The sequence below is a fragment of the Etheostoma spectabile genome, chromosome 15 (assembly GCF_008692095.1).
Source record: "Etheostoma spectabile isolate EspeVRDwgs_2016 chromosome 15, UIUC_Espe_1.0, whole genome shotgun sequence".
Taxonomy (NCBI): Eukaryota; Metazoa; Chordata; class Actinopteri; order Perciformes; family Percidae; genus Etheostoma; species Etheostoma spectabile.
This window is the reverse complement of record NC_045747.1, coordinates 5,484,966-5,501,960: the sequence shown is the minus strand read 5'-3', so window position 1 is coordinate 5,501,960 and position 16,995 is coordinate 5,484,966. Positions and strand designations below refer to the sequence as shown.

Below are 16,995 nucleotides of genomic sequence, written 5' to 3'. Positions count from 1 at the left end.
TTTTTTTTTTTTTTTAAGTGAAAAATTTTGCAGGAAGAAATAATAAATACATACTTCAGATACTAAGGAAAACCCCAAACTGTTCTATTCTAAAACCGCTTCACACCGCTTCACACTGTTACCTTGTGATGTGTAGCCTACCTTATGTAGTACTAGATAATGTACACATCACAATTAAATGCAATCCAATCCAAGAGTCCTGCAATATATGCGGCAGTAGTGTATAGTTTGATCTATGCAGGTGACTTCTAGTACCTTCAACATATGAGAAAAAACAAATGCAGGACCAGCAGTAACTCACTCATATTCAATGCGCAGTTGTGCGATGTCATCGCACTCCTTGATGTGCTGTGCGGATCGGTTTTTCTCCAGCTCCTGTTTATGGGCTCTCCTCATTGCTACAATGGCTGCAGAAAGACATGAAAACTTGTGTAATTGTTAACCATTGTTACCTTAGAGTAACTTAATTTCTGCTAATCTTTAACTAACTTTTCACGATGTACAAAAGCTTCTTGTATAGTTAGTCTTCTTTTTGCTGATCTCATAAATTGCTTATCTACATATTTGTAACATCCATTGCAGTTTAATGCAGTCGGTTCCCATGTTATTATAGGAATGTCCTTCATTGTTATATATTGTTTGTGAATCAATTTAAACACTGTTACAACTTCAGCAAAAATCCCCTGTCACAAAAAAAAAGTGCTTTTATTTTTGTATGACTTCTTGCTGAAAAACGTTTACCTGCCATTGTGGCAGATGTCTCTTCCTGCAGCAGCTTGTCTTTCTCCTTCAGAAGTGCTGCCACCTCTGTCTGATGCTGCTGCTGTAGATTACTTATCAGCTGCCTGTGCATTTCCTCCATAGCAGTGACACCTTGATGACAGGATGTCTGTATTGAAATTTTGAAACGGTTCAAAATCAATAATTGCTTTCTTTAAGAGACAGAATATCGGATAAAGAAATAAAGTCTTTGTTACCTCAAGTTTTTGAAGATCTTTCTGGTAAGCCTCTCTCATGGCTGCTGCACCACCTGCCAATATTGCTTTTTTCGCCACCGTAGTCTGGTCTGGTAGGGAGGAGGTACTTTCAGTCAAAGCAGGTGGCTCTGTGCAGGTTTTGGTCTGTTTCTCTTTGGAAGACTTGGTGTAGTGACCATGCAAGTGCTTCATCTCTTTTTCGTGGATCTGTTGCAGTTCCCTAATCTTCTCTTGAAACCCCATTTCCAGTTTTTTCCTCCGTTCCTCATGATAATCCTCAATTTTCTGTATGTCTTCCAGGAGCCTCTGCTTTCCAGTCTCTATAGATACTATCTTTTGCTCAGCACACTCCAGTTCTTCTTTTAATACGCTGTTGTCCTCCTGAAGCTGACATAAGGTGTGATTAAAAGCCTCCTGCTCATCCTTTAATGTGATATCCTGCTCTTCGCACAAAGCTTGCAGTTTGTCCTGTAACACCTCACTTTTCTGCTGCTCTAAATCTGAGTGAAGCCTGTCTAACAAATAAATTAACTTTGCCTGCTCCTGCATCCAATTTAAGTCAGCTGCAGAAGCATTTTCCCAATTATCATCCACTCTACACTCTACTGCATTGGCATCAGAAATCTCCTGGCAGAGTTGGTGTAAGGATTTTGCCTTTTTCTGCAGCCGGGATATTAGTCTCTCTAACCAGTCTGGTTCTTTCTTTACTTCTACTTTTTGGACATCAGATTCAATCCTTTTAACTGCTTTTGCAGCTCCTTCTGAACCTCTGCCCTCTCCCTGCACGTGCTCCTCATAGGAAGCCAACTCTGGGGGGTTGATGTCTGCCAGACTCTTCCTTTGAGGCTCCACTTCTTGATTATTTACTTGAGTCATGCTCTCATATTGATGTTGAACTTTTAAGGCAGTATAAATGAGCTCCGCTTCAGCACAGACTCCAACAATGGCCCTCTCTAAAGGTTCATTGTTGTCACATTCTGCTCTCCCAGTCCTTTTTTCAGTTTTTAAGGCTATTCTTTGGGAGATTATGTTTTTGTACTTTTGTGCCAAATCCCCCACATCCTCTCTTGATGCTAAGGATAGTTGCCCAATGCCATGTTGGCTCTGAAGGACAGACACCATTTTTTCTACTACAAATGCTTCCCTCATTAAACACTTCCGAACACTTTGCATGTCATCATTTGGGGGTTTACTTTGAGCACTAATGTTGCTCTCAGCTAATGTCTCATCAAATAGGATCCTGTCCTCTCCTTTGCTTTCATTGTGTGATTCATGCTGCTGTTTCTCTGCATCTTTCTCTCCCTGCTGAAGGCAGGCTGCGACGGTTGCTAATTGATTCTCAAAGTCCATAATATTAATCGGAGTGGCTTGGAGCCTCTCTCTGCAGACTTGTATGATGTTCAGTGCGACCTGAAACCTGCCGACCAACATCCTGCAGCGGTTTTCTGTCTCCTGGGCGAAGCGCTGGCTCTGCTTGGTCCGACTGTGGAGCAGCAGACTGAGGTGCTGAGTGGTGGCTCGGCTTTGAGTTAGCTGGGAGCAAAGGTGGGGGTCCTGGCAGCTGATGTGACTCTGGTGCTCCTCCAGTCTTTGCATGATGTCCCTGAGTTTCTCCTCTGTTACATAAAGCTTGGTTTCAAGCATCTGGATCACAGACATGTATCTTTCTGGGTAATCTTCTGCATGTTCAACTGCATTTGAATCTCTTGCATTCGGCCTGCTGTTATTTACAGTGAGAAGATCAGTTGTCTGTCTCTCAATGTTCTCATCCTTCAGCTGAGAAAAGGCACAAGTGCAACCTTTCAATACATCATTCAGCTTCACTTCCGTCTCCTCAAGGCTATTACCTAGGACTTCCATCTTCAGCAAAACTTCACTCAGCTCTTGCTCCTTCCTGTCCAGGAGTCTCTCGTAGCCTTCTCGTATGTCCTGTGTTTCAGACTCCTTTTGCTGCACCTTCCCTAAGGCCAGCTGCAGCTCCTCATTAACTCTCTCGTATGAGTGCTCAAGATTGTAGTAGTGCGTCTCATCGGTTTTCAAGCGGCTTTGCAGCCTGCCCACCTCCTCATCTGCCTCACATAACTGGTTCTGCAGCTCTTGACAGCGACGGTTGAGCTGCTCTCTTTCCTCTTGAAGTTTCTGCACAGCAGATACTGTGCACGTTAGCTCCTCTTGAAGTTGTTGTTGAGCCTCCTCAATGTCCCTGGTCCAAGTGTGAGTCTTATTTAGGCTCTCAACCTGCTGTTCAGCCTTGTCCAGTCTTTTCTGAAGGTCGTGTGAGTGTTGCTCTGCCTGTTCCAGACTAGCGGCAAAGCTCCTGCGTTCTCTGTCCTGACTTGCTTGAAGGAGTGTGAGGTGCTTCTGCAGGCGAGCCTCCTTTTGAGTCTGTGCTTCCTCATTAGCATGAAGTTGAGTTGTCACCTCTTGGAGATGTTTGTGCAAGCGATCAGCATCCTGCTGGAGACTGTGGAAACTCTGCAACTCCTGCTGCAGCTGTGTGAAGCGCAACACAGCCTCCCTCCTCTGCTCCTCACTGGCACTCAGCTGGACCTTCAGGGACGCCACGCAATGCTCCCACTCCATCTGCTGCTCATGAAACTGACGACGATCTTGCTCCAGATGGGCTTGTGCAAGTGCTGTGGCGTCACCTGTGACCAGTAGCTGCGCTTGTTGAGCTAAGAGATCTACCCTTCGTCGTAGTTCATCTTCCCTGGCTTCCTCCTGGCTACTCTTTTGAGCCTCTAGCTCAAAGTGGAGGTCATGGTTTATCTTCTGCAGCCGCTGTAAAGCCAATGCTTGTTCCGAAGACGAGTTGGAGAAAGGATCATTCTATGGGACAACAGTGAGCTTTTAGGGCAAACTGTGCTTTGCATGCTGATATGGTATAATGTTTGAGTGTCTACTGTGATATACCTGTGAATGCACACTTTCCTTGGAAGGCTTCTCTCGCTCTCGTTTTAGCTCTTCCTGCAGATCCCAGTTTAACTGCTGCATTTGAGAGAGTTCCTTCTGTGTTTGTTCCAGCTGTAGAAATATAGTAACAAAACTGTCACACAAATCAGGTATTCATGTGTTTACATATTTAGCTGAACATGCTTTAATCAATTGTAGCGTCAATTGTGTCAATTACAAATATACAGACACACACTCAAACGTAATCCCACCTCTTTGACAAGTTGTCTAGTTTGCTGCTCACAGGGCAATTTATCCTTCTCCTTTGTGTCCTCACATGTTGAGTTTATTGATACTTGTTGCTCCAAAAACTCAAGATTTGAAAGCAATGTTGTGGAGGTAGAACTGTCACTTCCAGCTCCTTCAACACACGATGATACATCTGTCACACCTTGTGCACAGAAGGTTATACAAAGAAATAAATTTAGTACAATGTGCTGTGTACTAATATCTAGACATTTATCATTGTGTCTGGTCCCCTATGAAGCAAATACATACAACATGATTGCAAACCACTAATATAGAAGCAACACTTGGTTGCAACATGAAGCGTACACTGAAGACAGAAAGCACCTTCACCCTCCTCCACCTGCCGTGGAGGAGCAGAGGAGGAGGCAATCATTGACGATGCATCAGCAGAACTTTCCTCTGTTTCTGCCTGCCGTTTGACCTGTTTTTTCTGCAGTTGATGTGTTTCCTCTACACTGTCACTGGTTTTGTGCTCTTGCAAAAAGCTGTTTGGGTGTTCAGCTTGCTCCAGACCCTCAGCTGACTGTGAGTCTGCATGCTGTGATTTCTGATGAGTCTCTTGCTCTGAAAGGGAGCTGTGAGAAATGAAAAGGAAACTTATGTAGACTACAGCTAATTGACACCAATTATGCAGCATTTTTAACAGTCTATTTACCTTGTGACTTCAAGGGTAAGACTGGGCCTCACATTCTTCAACACTGCTTGGACCCAGTTGTGTCTCATCCCAGAGGTCATAGCACCGAGTGTGTACACTCCGTCTCTGGTCTGTGGTAAGAAAAGAAATATTATTTGTTACACACCTTAAATTTAAAGGTAGTGGATGTGTTGGCTTTAAAAAAAGGTTTGCAGTTGTATTTATGTATCATGTATTAACATTTTGTCACAATTTATCTAAAATGTGTGAATAATTTAATTTACCCTTGATATTAGGTAACATCAAAGCAGCTTGACTCCTCTTTACTCAAGCATCCAAAAGGAATTTTCTAAATTAAATATGTTTTATGGTTGCTAAAACCATTTTTCAAATGTACTACAATATGTTGCAAAGAAGAATGTGGATAGATTGTAGTAGATGTGTAGATGCATTGTTACTGGCATACAATAAGAAAATAGCACAATACAGCACAGTACAGTAGAAAGCAGGAATATTGGTGTTTTGCGATGGCATCCAGAACCAGACAGATAAAATCACTACACTGTAAGAAAACAACACGCATTACCAGTACCTTACCACCATTTCATTAAGTTTATGGACATTTATGTTAATCCAAAGACGGAAACATTCTGTAGATTTACACTATACCCTCTGTACCTTTAACCAACATTTCTGTAAATCCCCCAAAAAATCCACCCCAAAAACAAAAACACCTGTGAAATATCATTACAGAAAGGTCATTCATATTAACACAGTATATTAGTGAAGAACAGAACAAAAGACACAAGCCTTATAGTAAGTGAGCATCATGGCCTTCAGATCAGGTGTAATCCAGTTTGATTGTACAGATGCAGAGAATAAATAACTCACAACATAAAGGGGGAGAAAGTGGAGTTTGCAGAGAATACTCAAGGTTTCATCAAAAATAAACCAGGAATACTATGCATATAAGAGGACATCAAACCTCAAAGAGAGAGCCACAGAGGAGCTTAAAAGCCACATGATTCCAGAGTGGCAGAGAGATTTGTTTGTGGATTCCTACTCTAGATATTTAAGACCATAATAAGTTTGACAGCATAAACAACAAAACAAACTAAAATCGACCTTGGTACCAGTGCAAAGCAACAGAACCTGTATAATTTACGCCCACAGAGTTCCTCCATACTAGGTCCACACTTGCTTAAGTAGAAAAGACAAAAAAATTAATTTACAATTTGAACTCTGTTTGTTAGAACACACTACACACAGGCCTGAAATACACACATGCTCAGACCTTATACATGCACAAATGGAGAGATGTCAGAGTGAGAGGCTGCGACTGTTTGATAATTGGGGGGATTTGTTGCCTTGCTCAAGAGCACCTTGGCAGTGCCAGGAGCATCCAGGCAACTGGCATCTGAACTGGCATCTCTCCACCGGCAGTTTGCAGTCCACACTCCAGACTTTGGTCCATACAGTGACTTGAACCAGCAACCCTGCGTTTCCCAACCCAAATCCCTACGCACTGAGCTACTGCCACCCCAAAGTAACAAATGGGTTGCTGGTCCATTTTTCTTTTCTAGCTCCAACAGCTATCACCAATTGTGATGCTTTAAGATCATCGATGCTGGTTGCTTAGACTCTGGCACATACTTGGCCTACCTGTCTGTGTAGCAGCTGGATTATTTTATTGTATTGCTCTAAATATGTATTGAACCATGAATATTTGGGTAAAATGAAATCATGAGAAATAAATCTACAGAACTGTTTTTTAAAATACAAAATGTCTGCCTTCACCATACTGAATAATAATATATATGTTATCAAAATCATCATACTATTTGCATTACTCATTTGTTTGACCGTAAATTTGAGAAGTTCACATCAGCTGCCTGAAATGAACAATCACGGAACAAAGACAGCTTAGGGCAAATATCTGTGACATGAAACTCCATTTAAGCATTCACTTACAGTTAATGTTGACTAGAGTGTCACATGTCTGGGTCCTGATTTGTTTTTCACCTATTTAATTATTTTGTTAGGATCAATCTCCATACTGACAGACACATGGTATTCTTATTCAACTGTAAAGTTACATTTATATTTGGTTTTAACAGAGTATAGCAGAATATCAGCGCACCTCCTGAGCTATTGAATCTTTATAAAACTTCAGGATCAGTCAGGACAAACCAGTGTTTCTGCCACTAAGCAGAACAAGACACAGGATTATTAGCTTGTGAGACCTGTAATCATGCCACTGTTGCTAAAATTTGAAGTAGAAGTGAATTGACCAGTTCACCTGACCAGATGCATCCTTCCGCATCATCCATCCTTTATTAAAGTTAAAGAGGGCAGGCTGAAGAAGAAGCAAAGCATCTTATTTGCAATAACCAAAGAAATATTGTGTATCATAATAATGACTAGGAATAATCAACAAATTTGATCCATTGCTTTATCGATGATCATCATTATTCATTATTCTGGGTCTCGGTCAAGAGCCACACCTTGGCTGTCATTTTGGTCTTGCTTGTTACAGACATTTCCACACACCCATTCATTCAGTATGGGTTCTGTAACCCTGTTGCGTCTGTGTTTTATGCTAATACAATACCTCTTCTGCTTTCCCATGTTTGTTGCAGCCTATGAGCCAGTTGTGACACAAGACAAACACAGAAAGCTCAAACATCTGCGTTTCTGAGTTTTTTTAAAGGTTATTTAATGTTTTAAACACGATTCTTTGTTTATAATATTTTATTATGTGATTCTTTAAAGTTCAGATATTGTGACGTTCCTGTCTTTCAATACCCCAATGACTGTGATTTAATTTCACTCTTTGAAAATCCTGATCCTTTCATGAATTTGTAAATGAGGCATGACAAAATATACAAACTGTCAAGGTATGAAACATCGCAAACATTGCAAACACAAAAACCAACAAAGGCTCATTATCAAGTGCTATGTACACTATCATTTAAATAAATGATCAACAGCACAGGCCCCAAAATGTGGCATGCCTTCAGTAACCAGCAAGAAGCCAGACTGGACATATCCTTCAATCATATATTCATGCCTGTCACATTCACATCATGATATGATAACAGTCTTGCATTAAAAGTAAGAGTACCTGTTTCTTTACTGTGTTGCAGTGACGATGACATGAAGTGGTGGGAACCCAAGAGGAGGAGGAAGAGACCAGTGGCTCAGAGGAGCTGCTTGTTTTCCTTTTATCAGCTTTATCGCCATGACACTGGTCTTTGTTATATCTTTAATAATGGAAACATAAATAGAACAGATTAACACAACTGGTTATCATATTTAATTTGAAATATAACACAATAACAGCAACAACTAAAACCCTCTAATATTATTCAAAAATAACACCAAACCTGATTTGCTCATCAGAGGAGAACAGCTGGCCAGAATTCAGAGCTTTCTTTTCTGGAGTTTGTCCATTTTTTACTTGTGAACTTGAAACTGCATAGTCTGAATCTATATCAGAAACAGCAGTAAAGACACAACAGCTGTATATAAAGCAATTTCAGAAGCATCTTTAGTGACATTGTGATTAACAAAGAGCAAGAAAAAAAACAAATAAATGGAATAATACAAATGAGCCGCCACATTTAGATTTTTTTAGCCATAGCAAGGACTTTTGACTGTAATCTAAATGATTTTGGATAACTATTCTGTATGATATTTTACAAACAGACATACATAAATAACAAATGAAAGCAATTACCGCCTCCGGTGGATCTTTGGTCGAGTCTGCTGAGAGAGCGGCTGCTTCTCATGAACGGAGAAGCAGTGAGAGAGGAGGTGTGGAGGGACGAGAAGCTGCGACTGCTGCAGAGACGGAAAGCTGGTCTTGCCGGGCGAGATGCTTGTCTGGCACCCTGACTGCCTCTTTTCAAACTGCCATCAGCCTTACTGCCGCTAGTAGTTGAATCACTACCTCTGCTGCTGAGGCTTTTGCTCCTTCCAACACTAATGTTGGTCTTAGACGTACTGCTACCTGCCTGTTTACCTCTTATAGATGCAGGTACAGTTAATGCTGCTGGTTCCTTTGGGGGAAAGAAAAGAGCATGAGTAGAGACTAGTGATTGTCTGAGAAAATGAGTCAGAAAAATACATATTTGTAAGTATAAAGTTTTGTATGGTTTTCAGTTTTGAGGATGATAATATTAAATGTACTGTACATTGCAACTCTTGCTCAACCCCATTCCAACCAGGACTCTTTGACACATACTGTACAATCCAATCACCACTGAAGAGAACCTTTTAATCCTCAAAAGAGCTCTTAATTTGCTTAAGTACCATCTGACCGACACTGTGATCATGGACACAAACACACTTAAACTTAATCACTCTTGAGCAATGGAAAGCCATCAGACATAGGCAGTTTATTCCAGTCTCTAGAGATGCAGCCTCACCAACTGCAGGGGCAATCAATCTGTGGCCGAACCACAAGACAGAAAAATCAATTAAAGGAGGCTCGAAGAGTCCTGACTTAGCAGCTTGTAAGGGTTGTAAATGCACTAACTTCATCTTTGGCCATTAATTGTTACATAAATAAAACCAAATGCATGCACATCTAGCAAAAACATGCACCCAGTCTGAAAAAATTGGGTCCATGTTAAGTTAGTGCTACAGAGTCAACGGTATTTAGGAGATCTTATTTAAAGGACCCCCACGTGATCCCTTAGAGGACGAGTCAATTTCACAACTCAAAACAATTTTAACAATACTGCTGTTGCATTTTATAAACATCATAAACTATCTCAAATCAGGTTTATTGGTTTATTGTGATCAAATGTGTTCCACGTCAATATGTTTCCAATGCAGCTGAGCAGCAGTCTGTGGGGGGAAATATACTTTTTCTAGAAGAATGAATGAAAAATGAAAATGTAAAGTGAGTCGTAATTTCAAGGGCATGTGTTGCCTAATCCTCATGACACTTCAACTAATATATATATATATATATATATATATATATATATATATATGATATTATATTATATATATATATATATATATATATATATATATACATATATAAATATAAAAAGATGGACACACTTAAGTTCATCACTTCTCAAACCAGCATTTATGAAGTGATTTTGGCACTTACCTTCCCCCCTGTCTTCTGTCCAGGTTTGTTGGTCTTAGAGTTGACCAGGGTATCAGGCCACCTGTTATAGATAAGATTAAGACAGTTGAGCATAAATCATCCTGTCATCCTGCACTTTCAGAAACTTTTGTGTGTGTGTGTGTGTGGGGGGGGGGGGTCCAAAATGTTATCATTACATTTTATTTGGCAATATTTATTAATTGCTGATAATTTTACTGTATGTATTATGTGTACTTGTAAGCTAATTAAGAGCTTGTGGATGTTGCCCATGTTTTTGGAAATAGTAGGCAGTTGACAAGCCGTGATCATTGTTGTTTTAAATGAATATGAATAATCTGACACAATTATTTCAAGTGCAGTTCAAGATTCAGATAAAATAATTAAAGTTATTGATCATTTCTGTATTCCTTATGCCTACCTGACAAGTCAACAAGCTGTTTCCCGAATCAGCCTACTGCACTGTTTAGAAAACGCAATGCAAAATGATTACTGAAGGTCAACATGTTGTCTTTTCCTCTAATTTTGCCAAAATGACACATGGAAAAGCTGTGATTACTTCAGAAAAGATGGAGGGGCTTTTTACGTCGTAAATTAGAGCCCAGAGTTGGCAGGATTGTGCCAGGAAACATTTACATAAATTGGCAGCCAAAGGCTGCGCACAGAGTCTACAATGTTAAGTGTTAAAAAAAACGTTTTAATCTATACCACATCCATGTCTCTCACATTAAGAAAGAGAGAATTCACTGCCAATAAACTGGTCACATTTAGAAGAGAACAGGTAAATATTACAAACTTTTGTCTGTAAAGAATTAAACATGCTCATAGTTCCTTGTTTCAGCTGTCATGTGAGTACACTGCATGTGTGTTCATTATTATTATAGAGATGTTATGGGCATCGCAATCCAAAAATAGCTTAAAAGCAATGATACACTTACCTTGGCGCCTTGGACATCATTTTGGGCAGTATAATGAAAAAACACTGAATGAGAATATTAAGATAAACGTGAGAACTTCTGGCTGATATTGTTATCCATCTGCAAAAGAGGTGCGCTCCCTCTCACTTAATCTGGCAAATACCAGAGAGAACACATCACAGGTCGTTACAATAGTGTCCCAAAGAAACACACATACACACACACACACACAGACAATCCCATACAGAGTTGACAAACTCCATTAGAGTTTTGCAGGATTAAGCCAACAGCTTAACAGGATTACTTCACTGTGTTTTAGTGATGTAGACATACCTGCCTACAATGTCTAGAAATACTGCAAAGGCTTTCAAGTTTATAATACAACACAGCATTTAACTTATATGAGTACAATCCACAACAGCAGTGTAGAGAAACACGTGAACCGAGTCCAACAGAGAAGGATTTGTCTGCTGATTTTACATTTGCTGTGCTGAGAACACACACAGCAACACAGCTGTCACTGTGAATCTGTGAGCTGTGACCCGACCTGAACTATCAAAACTACTATACATCACTCGTCTGAATGAAAGCACTTTTTATACACCAAGAAATCAATTACCATGTGATTATAGCAAATGTGCCTAAACTCATTAATAAATCAGTTGTGTGGTCTAGGCAAAAAAAGTGTAAAGCAGTACATTGAGATGGAAAATGAAAATACAGTAAGCTATACAGTGGTGCTTATAAGTTTTTGAACCCATGCTAAAGTTAACTAAAAAGAGGAATAAAAAAATCACCTTTTGGAAATTGATCTTAATTACTTAATAAAAACAAAAATAGGTCAAATCCAACCTTTGAGGACACTAATTCTGTTTGTGAATGAATAATGTATTATACATAAATATACTGTGTTCTTCCTTAAAAAACAGGGGGCATAAGTATACACACCCCTATGTGACCTGTAGCACTAACATGTAACATCTGTCCAGTGTGGTCAGGCTAGACCCCTTCCAGTTTGCATACAGGGCAAACTGGTCCAATGAGGATGCTGTATACCTATGTCTCCACTCCATTCTAGAGCACCTGAAGGCCCAAGGCAACTATGCAAATGTCATCTTTATAGATTACAGCTCTGCTTTTAATACAATTTTACCCAGAAACGTTTTTCAGAAACTTTAACAATGGGGGTCCATAATTCCTTACGTAAATGTGCTGTATTGTGCTGTATTTATATAGCGCTTTTCCAGTCTTAACAACTGCTCAAAGCCCTTTCACATCTACAGGAGACATTCACCATTCACACACATTCATACACTGTGGCCGTACAAGGTGCCACCTGCTCATCAGATATACATTCATACACACTCACACTCCGATGCGCACTCCGGGGGCAACTCGGGGTTCAATGTCTTGCCCAAGGACACTTCGACAATGACTGCAGGGGCGGGGATCGAACCACCAACCTTCCGATTGGCAGGCAACCGCTCTACCACTGAGCCACAGCCGCCCTGGATTTTGGATTTCCAATTACAGAGAACACAAGTGGTCAAAATCAGTAATGAGATCTCTAATGTCTAATGTCCATAAAGGTTGGATTTTCCCATTTTTTTGCAAAAAGATAAATTTCCAAAAGATTATTTTTTATTCCTCTTTTTAGTTAATTTTAGCATGGGTTCATAAACTTATAAGCACCACTGTATATAAAAAAAAGGTTTGAACACACATGGGAACAAAACAGGCACTAGAGAAAAAAATGACAACTTTGCAGACAATTTTATGATTTTGAAGTGAGTAAGAAATCGTTTAACCTTTTTTTCTAAAGGTTAAACACTATATCAAATAGTTTGATTTCATGCGATGAGGCAATTCTAAGTAGCTGTAACTGATTACAGTGTTGTTACTAAATTAATAATATTAATTAACTAATTATAGTTCACTCCAAATGTTTCTTTTGCCCAATCTGAACCATTAGCTAAAGAGACAACGTTAAGTAGGCTATTAAACTCGCTTTAACTCGGGAAATTGGATGATTAAACTGCACTTTTACATGCACCTTCTATTTTCCCAGGTGACTTGAATGCATTTGCGGTCGGTCTCAAAGTTAGGGGGTGTCAACGCCAACAATTCTGTATAACCTCCTACAGAATAACATGTTATCATAGCTATGTGTAATATAGTAATTATTTTATTTGTTTACATTTATATGCACTGTTCTCGCCTCTCTGGCAATGCCGGCGTTGATTGGCTGGCGGTCATATTACCTCACAGCTGATTTCGTTGGATGAGGTGATGTGTGCTGCTTTGACCGTTCATAATTTATTTTCATGTAGCCATTTCTGGTTAGCATCTCTGAAGAGTAGCATAGCAGTCATCGTTAACTGTAGCAAGCTACTATGGCACAGGCGGCACCGGCGAATGTCTTCGACGCAAACAACTCTCAGATCCAGGTGGAACACGATAAAAAGCGTCGGCAGTTCGTTATAAGGCTAAATGGTAAGTTCAACATGTAAACATTAGCATGCTAGCTGGCTAATGTTAGCTCAGAGGTGTTTGTAGCTAGGTTTTCTTGCTTGCAACGTCGTCGCCGTGTCCTTATTGATAACTCCAGCTGCCATTTAAGACACGGAGGCGTTATTTAATTCACATTTTAGGAATGTCACGTCTTTATTCCATTGTTACCTCGTGTCAGAAACTAAACAGACGACTGTGCTTCTTGGTCAAAGCTGCTCATTTCCTTGACTTGTAACTTCACCAGCTTGTTTCCGTATACATTTTCTTCGTTTCATTCTATTACACCCATGGTTCCATTCCTGAAAGCAAATATGCAACCTTGAATGGCATCCACTTACAAAAGACAATTTAATAGCTATTACTCACCATCAATCATTATCTTTAGTGACGTTACCGTATGACGACTTGGCTATTATCCAACCTGTGTGCTTAAAACACCAAACATTTGAAAGTCCCTGAATAGACATACTTTATTTTTTTAATCAGACCCATATATGGGTTGTGGCAGTTCTTTTTTAAACTTTTATTTCAAACCCATTTTGTTTACGCAGTGAGTTACATGTTTGTTGTTGTTGTTTTTTAGTTAATGACAAACTAAACGGGTGTTTTGAAGTGTGTTAATGTGTGTAGCTACATGTCCAGGTTAGTTCCATTTAATGTTTTCATGGAGTCAGGTTTTCATAGATGTGTGATATGTGTTCACAGCAAATTGGTGAAGATCTTCAAGTTCTGTCTCTCTCCTACCAGCTACATTATTCTTTTCCACAAGCATTGTCTGAACCTGCTATGGGATGTGTTCTTTTCTGTTAAAGGTATAGGCTATTAACTTTGGCACCACATGGTATCAAACCCTAAAGTTTTGAGGTTATTGAAAGCACACTGAAGGACATTACTCATGCCTTGTCTAATTGTGCAGCCATGTTGCAGTATTATGCATAGATTTCAAGATGCTCCTGCAACTTGATCAATAACTTAGACTATGTGCGTAACAATCAATTTTTGACAATCACCCAGCTAGGTGGGGTTGCTGTTGCTTTTTGCAAACTTTATGAAACTGGGTTGGGTTGAGACCAACTTAACACAATCAAGAACTGTGACCTCTGTCTGCCCTCAGGATCTCATGATCGTGCAGTTCTGCTGTATGAATATGTTGGGAAGAAGACAGTGGACTTGCAACACACTGAAGTTCCAGATGCTTACAGAGGTAGAGGAATAGCCAAGCACCTGGCCAAGGTAAAACTCATACATTTTCCTCTATCATCATCTTACGAGAAGAGAGAAAGTTCATCTTTCTGTTCATGTCTTAAAGGCCCAACATGTAATAATAATAATAATAATAATAATAATAATAACATTAAAAAAAGAAAATGCCTGTTAGAACCGTTGTGATGTGATTTTTATGCTTTTGTGATGGCAGGCAGCCATGGATTTTGTGGTGGAAGAGGATCTGAAAGCCCACTTGACCTGCTGGTACATTCAGAAATATGTCAAAGAGAATCCTCAGCCTCAATACTTTGAACATATTTATCAATGACCCTACATGACTCTGACAGCAAAGAGGAGGAGAAAGAGACTCCCAGGGGATAAATGTTGTGTGGCATCATGCTTTGGAGTTACAGGCTGACGTACAACAAATGACCTTCCAGGCATGTCCCTCTAGAGACAACTGATCTCACGGCAAAGACGTCCACGAGCTGAACGTTGGGTCTACGGGTCCATAACAAGGGGATACACACTCACCAGAAACAGGAAGTGTATCTGCTGGTCACTACCTGTAAAAACATGAGCAAATAAGCTAACCAAAGCTGAAGCCTGTTACCTCATACAGAAACCTTCAAGATCGACCCATTACGGACTGGAAACAAGGGTTAGGCTGCATTCACATCAAATTGGGTGTTCGGCGAAAACGCCAGTCCTGCCATTCATGTGAATGTGGCTACTGCAATTGGGCTGCAGAGGATGTCGGGGGAAAAATGCAGCAGCTTACAGCGAAAAGTTGAAACAGAATTACCAACAAACTACCAATCACTGCAAGTGTGTTGTACTGACAATCAAAGAAAACGCAATGGAGTGGGGAACACAATGGAGACACACATGGCTCGTTTATGTAACACTCCCATACCGTCTCACAACGCTGCGCTGATCACCACAACGCCTGATTTGGTGGGAATGCAACCTTAGGCCTGTAATGTAAACAGTTGGAGTCAAATCTTATTTGTTGCAAATTTCCTGTCCTTTGGACTCATTAGTTGTGAGCAGAAGCCATATTGGCTTCACTGATGCTCAAACGTTTATGACTTATATTTTAACCCCCTTTTAATATTCTTTGGCTTTTTGTTATTTCTTTCTATTTGCTTTCCTCTCCTGAAATGATACTTAAGTAACCTGATTCATAAAAATAGAATGAGAGAACAGACATTCCCATTAAAATTAACATAGCAGGATGGTTGGAGTAGCAGCCATTTTAATGTGTGCCATTGCAAACGAACTGACCGTTTTTAGCGAGCCAACTCATTCTATTTTATGGTCAATGCACAGTGCTGAGTGCCATTTTCTTTTGAACTAATCAAATTTCCACAGTAAAGAGTTAAGTGTCCTCTACTCTTGCTATATTTCTATGCTGTGAATACTAAACACGTCTTTAAAACATTAAGATACTCAGTTTTTTTTTTTCTTGCTGAATGCTAAGAAGTATAGGCGTAAATTGGTGGGTAATTTAAAAAAAAAAAAAAAAATTGAATCTGCATTTTAAAGATCTTATTTCCCCAAACTGTTTGGTTTGAGTGTTATTCCATCCATTCTTCCCAGTAACATAGATGTACCGTTCATTATTGGAGTTACAAATGGATTAGTCAAAGGTGCAGAGATTTGTAAACCAAAGAACACAAACTGAGTCTAACTCCGGGGACAAAACTCATTATTGTCTCCATGGTATGTGTTAAATATTACAGGCACTCGTGATACATTAGGTCTGAAGGTTTTCAGACACTTCCATGTGGAGATGAATAAATATCTCCGCTTAAAACAGCATTTAAAAAACAGCCGTTATATTCAGGGCATTTACATTTCGTTGTGTCCATCAGAAAAATGACACTGGATTGCTTGGATTCTTTTTGTTCGTACTCACAAAGCTTCTTTTGCCAGCTGATATTAAAGTGATAAAGGTCATCATGGAAGAAGGGTTTTACTGAAAGGTTTACTGTAGTTTCCCTTTTTAGGCTCTTCCGGAGCTTCTGCTGTTGACAATCTTCATGTGTTAAGGAGAAAAATACCTCAGGTTTCTCAACACACTCTGGCAGGACACACACAAACTGCTTTAATCTCTTGAGGTAATTGCAGGAAACCACTTTCCCTTTGTAAAACTTTGCATTTGGTGTTTATATTTGTGTGTTTTCTTGAATAGAAACAAATGTCTGATTTAACAGTTTTGAGCAGGTGGCTCTACCATAATGTACCAATTCCTGTTATATTGTTTTGTGCTTTACTTTTTTCCACCCCATTCTTGTTGTATAAATAAATAAAACAATACTCATCACATTGTTGATGTCAAAGTATGTATTTATGACAAAACAGGAAAAGCTCCACATACAGCCAACTTTAAAGAGAAGATTAGATACCGCAAAATAGATT

The 16,995-nt window shown here is 39.7% G+C and overlaps 2 protein-coding genes across 3 annotated transcripts in view; one reads left to right on the top strand and one right to left on the bottom strand.

Moving 5' to 3' along the window:
• Positions 1-11,079, bottom strand: part of LOC116703728 (trichohyalin) — a 14,489-nt gene extending 3,410 nt beyond the window's left edge. Inside the window, exons 1-13 of one of the 2 annotated variants that reach the window (XM_032538660.1) lie at positions 10,876-11,079; positions 10,359-10,399; positions 9,941-10,001; positions 8,552-8,873; positions 8,199-8,301; positions 7,937-8,075; positions 4,834-4,943; positions 4,503-4,753; positions 4,142-4,320; positions 3,891-4,001; positions 978-3,806; positions 742-889; positions 302-407 (exon numbers count right to left, since the gene is read on the bottom strand). In XM_032538660.1, the coding sequence (XP_032394551.1) occupies positions 302-407; positions 742-889; positions 978-3,806; positions 3,891-4,001; positions 4,142-4,320; positions 4,503-4,753; positions 4,834-4,943; positions 7,937-8,075; positions 8,199-8,301; positions 8,552-8,603 (4,028 nt within the window). In that variant the 5' untranslated portion in view covers positions 8,604-8,873; positions 9,941-10,001; positions 10,359-10,399; positions 10,876-11,079. The remainder of the gene's footprint in view (positions 1-301; positions 408-741; positions 890-977; positions 3,807-3,890; positions 4,002-4,141; positions 4,321-4,502; positions 4,754-4,833; positions 4,944-7,936; positions 8,076-8,198; positions 8,302-8,551; positions 8,874-9,940; positions 10,002-10,358; positions 10,400-10,875) is intronic. The other variant, XM_032538658.1, reaches the window with a different exon arrangement.
• A 1,990-nt stretch (positions 11,080-13,069) lies between these two features.
• natd1 (protein NATD1) lies at positions 13,070-16,903 on the top strand. Its single transcript, XM_032538758.1, has 3 exons — positions 13,070-13,347; positions 14,480-14,598; positions 14,783-16,903. Exons 1-3 carry the CDS (start codon positions 13,248-13,250, stop codon positions 14,897-14,899), a joined length of 336 nt encoding a protein of 111 aa, XP_032394649.1. The 5' UTR covers positions 13,070-13,247; the 3' UTR covers positions 14,900-16,903.
• The last annotated feature ends 92 nt before the right edge of the window (positions 16,904-16,995 follow it).